The sequence below is a fragment of the Sceloporus occidentalis genome, unplaced genomic scaffold, assembly GCF_023333645.1.
Source record: "Sceloporus occidentalis isolate IW3139 unplaced genomic scaffold, rSceOcc1.0.p SCAF_3, whole genome shotgun sequence".
Lineage (NCBI taxonomy): Eukaryota > Metazoa > Chordata > Lepidosauria > Squamata > Phrynosomatidae > Sceloporus > Sceloporus occidentalis.
Window position 1 is genome coordinate 216,415,639 of NW_028316983.1, and position 10,743 is coordinate 216,426,381.

At 38.0% G+C, this 10,743-nt stretch overlaps 1 protein-coding gene across 2 annotated transcripts in view; it reads left to right on the forward strand.

Annotated features, from left to right (window-relative positions):
• The window catches only part of LRRC69 (leucine rich repeat containing 69), a 37,999-nt gene extending 27,497 nt beyond the window's left edge, over window positions 1-10,502 (forward strand). Inside the window, exons 6-8 of one of the 2 annotated variants that reach the window (XM_089518920.1) lie at window positions 1,588-1,689; window positions 6,023-6,202; window positions 8,781-10,502. In XM_089518920.1, the coding sequence (XP_089375046.1) occupies window positions 1,588-1,689; window positions 6,023-6,202; window positions 8,781-8,891 (393 nt within the window). In that variant the 3' untranslated portion in view covers window positions 8,892-10,502. The remainder of the gene's footprint in view (window positions 1-1,587; window positions 1,690-6,022; window positions 6,203-8,780) is intronic. The other variant, XM_089518921.1, reaches the window with a different exon arrangement.
• The last annotated feature ends 241 nt before the right edge of the window (window positions 10,503-10,743 follow it).

Sequence of the window (10,743 nt, forward strand, 5' to 3'; positions counted from 1 at the left end):
TATCCAGAATAACTTGAGCTGATTTTCCATAGAAGTTGCCCTTGTTTTCAGTTTGGAATGTAGGTCTTCTGTGATACATACAGTTCTTTGGAGCTGTTATTGTTACATTCTAGTTTCTTCATGGCATCTTGAAAGATTACCAACAGATTTTGCAAAACATAGCAAAAGATAGAGAGTTCTGTTCGTCTCACTTACAGCTCCCCCAATAATCTTCCCATATTCTGCTTTTCTGGCATTGCCACCCACATACTGTAAGAAGAACAGCTGTTAATTCTCAGTGCCATCTTATTTGCACAGTCTTGGTTTGTGTAACAACGTCATGGAGAATACTGTGGGAAACCTGGCCTATTTCAGGAATTATCACTTGATTTTCTTGGGGATACATTTCTTTTGGTGAAAAAAAAAAAGAGAGATGTGCCATTTTTTTGTTTTTTAATTCTTTGTATTTTATGCTTCTAGCATAGTTCCCACTGCTGTTCATTCCTTCTACTTAGCTGAAAATACTTGACAGTATAGAATGCATTCTGTTGTAACTGTGTTGAATTTGTGAAGCTGATTTTTGAATGCATTTTCTTTGCACCTATCATTAAAATTAGACATCTACTCCTTATTTTTTTATTCTGTTAGTGTCTGCAGGTCCTTCATCAGCATCTGTCAAGAAGTTAAAGTTTTTGCACAAATTTAAGAAAAAATTGTGGTTTCTCCTGCTTAAGCATGCAGTTGCATCAACTCTGTTTAGGTCTTTTGAGATGACAGGCTACAGGGAGACCATGCTGTGGCTTGTCACATATCCCATATTGCCTCTGGAAAATTTTGGGGAGCAAGGTCAATTGCTGGACATTGAGCCAAGACAGGAGGATTGGTCATTCTCTTGGAATTAGAACTTTGTCATTTCAGGCCAAAGCTGGAGAATTGGCAATCCATATTATTAGGCAGCCTTCACAGTTATTTTGTTGGTATTATTATTATTAATGCATGTATATCTTATATTTTTGATACAACAGAATGTCTTAAGTCAACTTACACCAAAGGTTTTTTTTTAAAAAAAGATATATGAATGAAACAGAAAAAAACAGACTGTTTATTAGAGTAAAGTTGAACATCAGCTCCCAAAGACTTGCTGTGGCAAAAAGATTTTGTGTGGCAGCAAAAGATATCAAGAATGAGAGCCAGGAGCCAAGAATCATCCAGTAGGAGGGGGGATTTGTCTCTCCTGCAACAGAGAATGCCCTTTTGTGCATTCTTCCAATTTGATCCTCAGGCATTGACAGGGCACACAATAAAGGCATCCTCAGATAGTCTGAATAAAGATGGTGTCTAATTTGGGAATAGATGGTTCTTGACTGGAAAGTTTTTGCTTCCCCTACTGTTGTTAAAATCATATTTGATCAATATATCTGAATTAATGTATTTATATATACAGTGTGTGTGTGTGTGTGTGTGTGTGTGTGTGTGTGTGTGAAACCTATTTTTCTTTTTTGATCAATGTTAATTAAATATAACTGCAAATATTTTGGATGATTAGTAAACATATCTTTGAAATATTGATTATTCTTCCTCTTATACTAAGAATTTCTGTTTAAACAGATAGAAAGCCTTGAGCTTGAAGAACTTTACTGTGAAGATAATCCATTGTTTGAGAAGAAACCAGTCAGTGCCATACAAGAGGAGGACATTTTGACTCTTAAGGTTAGTATTTGGCCTAGGATCAAAAAGTGAAGCAGGAGAATTAGCTTACAGTTGTAAACCGCTTAGACACTGCTATGTTGGTAAGAAGCGGTATATAAATGAAGCTGTTTGTTTTTGTTTGAATGACTGATTGTATTTTGTGAAACCATCGTTTGCTTATCAGAAACACACTGTTCAAGCAAAATGGTGACTTTATAAATGGATATCACCTAAAGATCAATATAGAAATCAAATAAACAACATAATTGGAAGCAAAAGTTGGAAAAGGTCTGTTCTCTTAAAAAACAAGACCAGGAGCAGATTTTGGCATAGACCATGAACTATTAATATTCAAAAATTAGAGTAAAGATAAAGAAGAACACTGAACCAAACACTGAGCCAAAATACAACCCATAGAATTTAAAGATAAGGTAAAAATAGATTTGCCCTATTAACAAGGAACCAGAAGAATTCTGCACTAAAACCAGGGACACAGTCAGGAAAAATGGCCAAATACATTATCTGCACGCAAAAAGAAAGAGAAATCTCAATGGATGACAGGTGAAACTCTTCAAGCAGTTAAGGAGAAATGAGAAGCAAAAGTAAAAAGAGACAGAAATAGGGTAAGAACCCTGAATGCAACTGTTCAGCAGCTTGTATGCAAGGACTAAGAAAACTACAGTAATAAGCAATGCAGAGAAATAAAAATGACAATAAAAAAGGAAAAACAAGAGGCCTCTTCCACAAGATTCAAGAAATCAAAGGAAAAATTAAATCAAGAGTGGGGGTGCTGTAGAGCCAACAGGGGAACAATTATATGACCAGGATGGAAACAATATATTGAAGAACTATGTAAAAGAGATGAAAAGATGACAGATTCATTCAGAGGAGAAACATTTGAAGATGAACCTATGATTTTAAAAAGTCAAGTGGAAGCTGCACTCAGAGCATTTGGGAGAAATAAATAATCAGGAACAGATGACATAGCAATAGAGCTGCTTCAAGCTAAAAAGACTGTGGCCCAAAACACATGGGACAAATAAAGCACCTTCTGGGTGCTTTGAAATGACACTTGCCCCCAAATCACTTGGATGTCCTCTGAGGGCACTTAAGGCAGCCCAAAACCAGCCCCAAAAGGAGCTGCAAAAAGCTGCTCCTGCCAGCAGCCCATTTGGGACTTTGGCAGTGGCCAGCTTCGGGACGATGGTGTCTGACCACTGTGATCCTGGAGCAATCGGAGCTTGAGTGACCTCTGGCCACTCCTTTCGCTCAGTCTTATTCACCCCCGCATCTACTGAAATTATAATTAAAATCTGTCAACAAATATGGAAAACAAAACAATGGCGCATGGAATGGAACTATTCAATATACACCCCATTACCCAATAAAAGGGGAAAGCAGGGGTTGCAGTAACCACAGGCCACGTTAATCTCGCATGCAAGCAAAGTTATGATCTAAATTCTACATCAAAGACTTTTGCTACATATGGACAGAAAAATGCCAGGTGACCATGGGAAAGGAAGCATCACTGGGGATAATATTGCAAATATGTGATTTCAGGAGAATCCAAACTATATAGGTTATAGCAAAGCCTTTTATAGTATAGATCATGAAAAACTTTGGACAGGTCTTCAAGAAGTGGGTGTGCTGTAACATTTGATTATCCTGATGCATAACCTGTACTGAGGACAAGAGGCTACCATTGGACAGAATACAAAGAAAAAGAATGGTTTCCACTTGGCAAGGGGGTCAGGCAAGGCTGCATTTTATCACTGTGTCTGTTTAGCTTGTATGCCGAACATATTATACATAAAGCAGTATTAGACTTGGAGGAAGTAGGAATGAAAATTGGAGGAAGGAGCATTAGCAATTTAAGACATACAGATGACCCCATACTACTAGCAGAAAATAGCAAACACTTGAAATCAAGGAAGGAAGTGCAAAGGCAGGTTTACAGATGAACATTAAGGAAAAAAAAATAATGATTACAGATTATTTACATAACTTTAAAGACCTCAGCAAACCATCTATAATTACAAAATAAGTATTTATCTTGGAAACAGCCAGAATTTTAACAATGTGAAATAGATGGCATTCTATAAAAAGGGTTAGCCATTCAAATATTAATTTGAGGTAACAATTTTACAGTATTCAGACTGTGCAAAGACACTATTAACAGTTAAAATAACATATTAACATCTAGGGGTAGCCGTGTTGGCCATATAGCAAATCCAATAACATTCAAACAATGATACCTTTATTAGACCAACCAAAATGCACAATTACAAGTTGCAAGCTTTCGAAGTCACAATGGTCTCCTCATCAAGCAAACATGAGAAAGATGTTAGTCATAGGCTTGCATTTTCTGTTTCTGCTCTTAATCCATATGGTAGAGAGGGCTATCTGTAGGCTGGCACCTCTCCCTTTCACTGCTCTTCAGGATGAGGACAAGCCATTTGGGCTCCGTCGATCAACCAATTACAAATTGACTTAACAGTAGCATTGTCCAGTCCACACTTTACTAGCTTGTCCTGAAAGGAGAGATGAACCTTTGTATCAAGGTCCTTCACCTTCCTACTCAGAACCTCATAATCACTTGCAATATCCTGAAGGTTCCCATATGGACAAAAAGGAAGGGGTAACAGTCAGTGAGTTTGTTGAGTCTTGTCCTTCTCTCTGTTATAACGTAGATTTTTACTGCAGGGAGGAGACACACCTATTAAGACATACTGCCAGGCTAGCAAACCACTGCTTCTGTTCCCCTCAGCACTAACCCCCCCCACACACACACACACATTTCTTGTGAGGATTGGCAGGGGCCATCCCATGTGCTGAATCTTCCAGGGCCACTGACACTATTGCTCTTGTTGCTGCTTCTTGTCATCACTGATAAGGGGGAGAGCTTTGAATAAATTCTGTAGCTCCAAACTCACAGAATGACTCCTGGTTCTTCTACTTCTGTGTATTACATTCATCTAAATGCCTAACTTTTGTGTTTGGTAACAGACCGCCTCCTCAGAGATATCATCTGTGTGCCCTTCATCTAGGACAGTTTTCTCTGTCCAAGAAAACCTCATGCTCCTAAAATGCTAAAGAGTAGATATGTGGGCCTTGGTTCATTTGACCTTTTCTTCAAACAGGGCAACCAACTTGTAGCTACCTACATCCTCTGGCCAAAGAATACAAACATGCCACACCTGTTCCCAATCCACATCCAGTAGTCTTAAGTAGGCACTGAAGCAGAACTCTGTGCTTCCCCCTCAAAACATCCTCTCTAAATGCCCACATAAAATGCCTGTTGGCCTTGTGGCCTGTTCATCCAGCCCCAGAGAGGACTTTACCTTGCTACCTAAAGCTAGTAAAGACCAGGATTACTCATGCCCATGTTGAGTTTCCAAGTGATCATGACCAAGAAAAAAGTTTTTTGTTCTCTGCCTCTGAAACATATTTCAGCTTCTTCTTTCTCATCTTGATATTGCTCAGAATTCATCCATTGCCCCTCTTGTAGGATCCATCTTTTCCCACTGAAACAGTGAAGGATCCCTTTTTGTATTGCACCTTGCAAACCCTAGCACCTTATTTCAAGATCACAGCACTATACTCTTACAGAGTTGCTATTCTGCTTTAACTACTCTGGCTGCCTCCTGTTGCATTCTGGGATTTACAGGTTAGGAAGGGACATTTAGAGTTCTCAGCCAGGGAGCTCTTATCCTCACTGAACTACAAGCCCTAGGATACAACAGGAGGCAGCCAGAGCAGTAAAAATGGACTATAAATTACTATAAGAGTGTAGTGTGGTAATCATCTTTGCTCTTTATTTGGCAAACTGTAACTCTCCACCTGTGCAGGTTTTGGCTCTATTTTTGTTGATAAAACAGTCTGCTGTTCTATAGGGAATGTACATACAAACTCCCTAGTACTAAGCCAACACACCAGTAGGTGTTTTCTTTTTGTAAACATTTATTGTAAAATATAAAAAAATCCATGGTCGCCATAAGCTAGAACAGACTTGAAAGCACACAACAACATAAAATAACATTTGTGTCTCAACTATCATTGTTGTTGCAGTGCAGTATAATACCATGTACACAGCAATTTTGCAAATAAGTAAACAAATCACTGTATTTCTTGGTTTTAGGGGTATGGACACATTCACACTTGCATGAGGACATTCAGTAAAAATGTTGTGCATTTTATTGTAAAGGGCCGCAAGGTACATCTGTAGAAGTATTTGTTAAAATATGGAACCATACTCATAAAATCACCTGCTAAATACTGAGAACTAAAAGCATTGTTTTGAGGTTTTGTTGCAAGTTTTTGTAATTATTATTGGTTATTCTTTTTGATTGTACAGGAGCTAACAGCAAGATTTATTCTCACTCAGCTGGAAAACAAAAACGTTTATTTACATAGAGCACTAAAGAAGAACCTAGAAGTGCAGACTATACTTTCCCATAAACAAAAATGTGCTCACTGTGGCCGTGACTTTCTGGGTATGTGGTTAGAATGTGTGCAGTTTGTGGATGTAAAACAGGTAATTTTGCTGAATAATGTATTGCTATTATTTATTAGATTTGTTATTTGTACTTGAATTTATTAGATACCTTTTCTTTAAAAAAAGACTCAAGGTATCTTGCAACAACTGAAATATACAGAAGTTATGAAAGAATATGTTTTTATATTATAAAACTAAACCAAGAATAACAAATCATAGGGATTATTAATGGACATGATAGTACTATTTAAAACCGCCCAGCTACATCCTATCAAAAGCCTATAAGCAGAGAAACATCTAAGGTAGGTCCCAAAGGATGATAATATTAGGGTTGAGGTGGGATCCCTGGGAAGGAGCATCTCATAGACAGGGAGTCAATTTGCTTTGCCTTGCTTTATCACCACTTTCTGAACATCTCTTTGAGGAGACCTGAGATGCTGATATCTGGGTACAGGAAGATTTAAAATAGGAAAGGCTTTTTTTCTTTAGAGATGAATTAACTAAAAATTAAATAAAAATCTTGCTAACTTCTATATGCTTTGTTTTGTATCCTATTAAAATATCCCCTTTCTAAACAAATGGATAAAATTCATAAACAGAACAATACTGGATTACCAACATTAAGTTTCAACGGTGGTAATCTATCTTCTAATCATATTCTTACAACCTTTTCCATTTGGGGCTACAATTTCCATTAATCTAGTTCCTTAACTTAGGGCCCTTACAGACAGGCCAAAATAAAGCTGATTCAGCTCACTTTGGAGGTATGCTGTTTAAATGATGCATGCATCCTAAGAGGCCAGAAGCTGCACCAAAACCATGCTCCAGGACTGGAACATGGCTGTGGCACAGCTTCTGGCCTCTTAGAATGCATGCATCATTTAAATAGCATACCTCCAAAGTGACCTGAAGCAGCTTTATTTTGGCCTGTCTGTACCACCCCATAGTTTATTTATTTGTACCCTTGTATCTTTTTTTTACTTCATTCAGTTTAAGACAGAATGTTTTTAGTGATCAAATCCTTAGTTTCTAGTGTTACTGAGAAGTAAAGGGACTTGGATTCCATTGGCTGACTCATAATTGTTCATTTTTTGTTTCTGTTAGCTCTGCAATATTTAACTTCTCCCTAGTTCCTCTTAAAATTATAACTGTGGAGAGTATATTACATGTTACCTAATGAACTTTCAGCTCTGTGTGAAATGATGTAATGAAAAACTGCCTTTGAAAAAGAGATGAAGGAGAAAGTGGTTCACTCCAGAAGTGTTTGACTTAGAGGAGCTGTATTGGAGGCTCTATTTCAAACAATGTGATTCCAGGTCGTAGTTTGATTACCATTAAAAAATCATGGTTGTTTGAATGGTATTGGTTCAGACATGGCAAAAAGCATAGTTTGGCTTTATATCTGAACCAATCTTGTGTCTGATTTTGGTATAAACAAGTCAATGTATCTCATTGTCTATGTACCTGGGTCAGTAGGAGAATGTGGCCCTTGCCACATGTTGAAATCAAGACTTGGGATCAGACATCCTACTGTTCTACTACCATGGAGAGAGAGTTGCCATGAAGAAGACACACCACTTGCATAATTTTGCTATTTCTATCCTCTCTGCCCCCCTACAGATGCAGTGAGAAAATAAGATTATGGAATTTTGGAATCTACACACACACACTGCTATGCTTGATACTATAATGTGATATTTCTTCTGGGGAAGGTTTCTAGAGACATGAGCAGAAGTGGCAACTCTGACACTGTTTTCTAACACCTCATCAACAGCACATGATATCTTGATTTTCTGTTGCACTGTCTGCACCTCCAATAATTAATTTTTGAATACTATCCAGTACGTTAACTTTCCCTGCATTGCTCTGGCCCATTTTCTCAGCAGATTATGTAGTGCTGAATTGTTCTGCACAGTTGCAGAATGCCTATTGCCTTCCCATTTAGTGATAAACCAGCTTCAAGGCAGTTTTTACGGCTGTGGCCCTGACATAAACATTCTAAATTTTAAAATTAATTTCTGCCAACACTTTCTTGTTCATTTTTTAAAAGCAAATCTATGGGGAGTTTACTATATTGAGTATTATGAGAGAGTTTCACAAGTATCCCTAAATTTATATGTAACTAGAGCGTATAAATTAGGAGCCTACTTGAGAAAGTACTATAACCCTGATACCATCTTTTGAGGATCCCGATAATGAGATATGTATCAACCTCACAAAGGGCCTTTTCTATCTCGGCCCCTGGGATCTGGAACACCCTGAGGAACTCCGCTCCGCCACCTCCCTGGATCTCTTTAAAAAGAGACTCAAGACCTTCCTGTTTCAGCAAGCCTTCCCCGATGCTCCTTGATGATATATAACTCCCCCCTATATGTACAGCATTACCGAGCACATTTAGCTGGCCTGGATTTGATGTATGGTTTTAATCTGTATTCTGAAATGTTTTTATTGAAGTTTTATTTATGCATTGCAATTTTTATCCTGTATTTTGTATTTGATATTGCAATTTTTACCTGTATACCGCTATGATCAACACGGAATAGCGGTTTATAAATAAAACTTATTATTATTGTTATTATTATTATTATGTAATATTTTTCTTTTTCTTTTTTAAAAGCGAATGAAGACTAGCAGAAACTTGGAGCTCTTACCAGTCAGGACACTTCTGTGCTCATACAACTGCTTTAACCACCGTGACCATAGTCTCTTTGGGATTGCTGTACCCTAGATCAAGCAGTCAACTGAAAGCCTCAAGCAGCTGCTGACTATTACAGCATTTTTAAGAACTTAAGCTGAACTTAGCATTTGGTACAACATCAATATTAAATTTAAAATACACAGTTGTGTTGGAACAGTGGTTTCAGAGAAGTGATCTAGTGGTGGACAGGAATTATTCTTTACAGCTGTGCAGAGCTAGCGGTGTGTTTTGGCAAGCCTGACTCTGCTTCTGAAAATGGATGACTCAAGTAATGGCATTGTTTAACAGTGAGGTAAAGTTTTATAATATAAACTGTAACTAACCTGGGTTACTGTGGTTGCTTTGGCTGCTATATTACAATTCATGCTGTACCCAAATGTGAAATTCTGATAAGTGTTTTCTCTCCACCTCCTGAAAATCTAGGGTCAGAACTTAAAAGTGCAAAAGTGTCTGGTGATTACGTAGTCCTTGATTTCCATTATAAATCCTGTTTTCCAGAAGTTTATAACTTGGCTTTAATATTTGGCATGCAGAATTTTAAACACAGGAGAAAATGTGCTGGAGTGTTTTAAAAAGAAAAGGAAAAAAGTCAAGGTGGCACATATTAAAAAGGACTTTTTTTGCTCATGGGAGCTTTGATTATAAAAAAAAAAAACGTTTTGTGTTATTAACAGCTTTGGAAAAGAAACATTCCACAGAAAAGCAAGAAGCTATATGGGTTATTTGTATAATTACTTGATTTTTAGCTTTTGCTCCCTCCTTTATGTTTCCTGTGGATTTTTTAGCAAGTATATTTCTACATACTGCCATAAGGGACGTCCTTAGGACGTCCCATTTTGAAAAAGGGGCGTCTCTTCCAGACACCCCTTACCCTGTTACGGACAGAGTCCATAACAAATGGCAGCGGCCGTTCCACATGGCTGCCACCATTTTGACGTAACGGACACTCTGCGTCCGCACGTCACGGCCCGGAAGTGATGCCGCAAGTGCGTGCTTTGGCACTTGTGGCGTCTCTTCCGGGTTGCTGGAAGGAGCACGATTTTCGCGCTCCTTCTTTGCAGCGTGGAGGAGTCGCGCGGTTTGGCTGCTGCGACTCCTCCGTGCTGCAACCGGCAGCAGCCCGAGACCACCCCTTTTGGGCGGTCTGTAATGGGCCTATATCTTTTACTAAGCGGTTTACAATTGCCCCCCAACAAGCTGGGTACTCATTTTAGCAATCTAAGGAAGTATGCCATGCTGTCAACCTGAAACCCATGGCTGGTATTGAACTCACAACCTTGTGGTTTGTGAGTGAGTGGCTGCAGTATAGGCATTTAACCACAGTACTACCAGGGCTCCATGTTTTAAATATTTCTATGCTGCAGTTCATCTTAATTTACAACTTGCAGTCTCATCTCAAATTGCATTACAGTACTACTTAAAAGAGCGCTGTTAACTAAACTTATTCTTGAATACAAGGATGTCCTTGACTTTAGTATGTACATATAGGGATCATACAGGTTGCAATCGAAACAAAGAGAGACATATTTCAGTTTAGAATAATAAGTAGGATCACATGTTTGCCTGAAGAATAGATATTCTTTATGCCATAATCTATTTAATTTTTTTTTTAAAAAAAATCTAGGTCACAGAATGACTCAAAATGCAATTAAAATGCTTTGTGATTTAAATAATATATCAATAGCGTTTGTAAATAGTATTGTACATTTTTAGATCAGAAAGGTATTCCGCAGAACAGGGTTGCAAATTTCCTTATATCGTTTTTTTATAAGCAAATAAAACTAAAATTTAAATTATAGTGTAAGTGTCATGCTTATATAGGTCACCATTGGGGTGGAGAGGCAGCAGGAAAAGAATCCTTGGTTGTATCCTCTATAGTGAG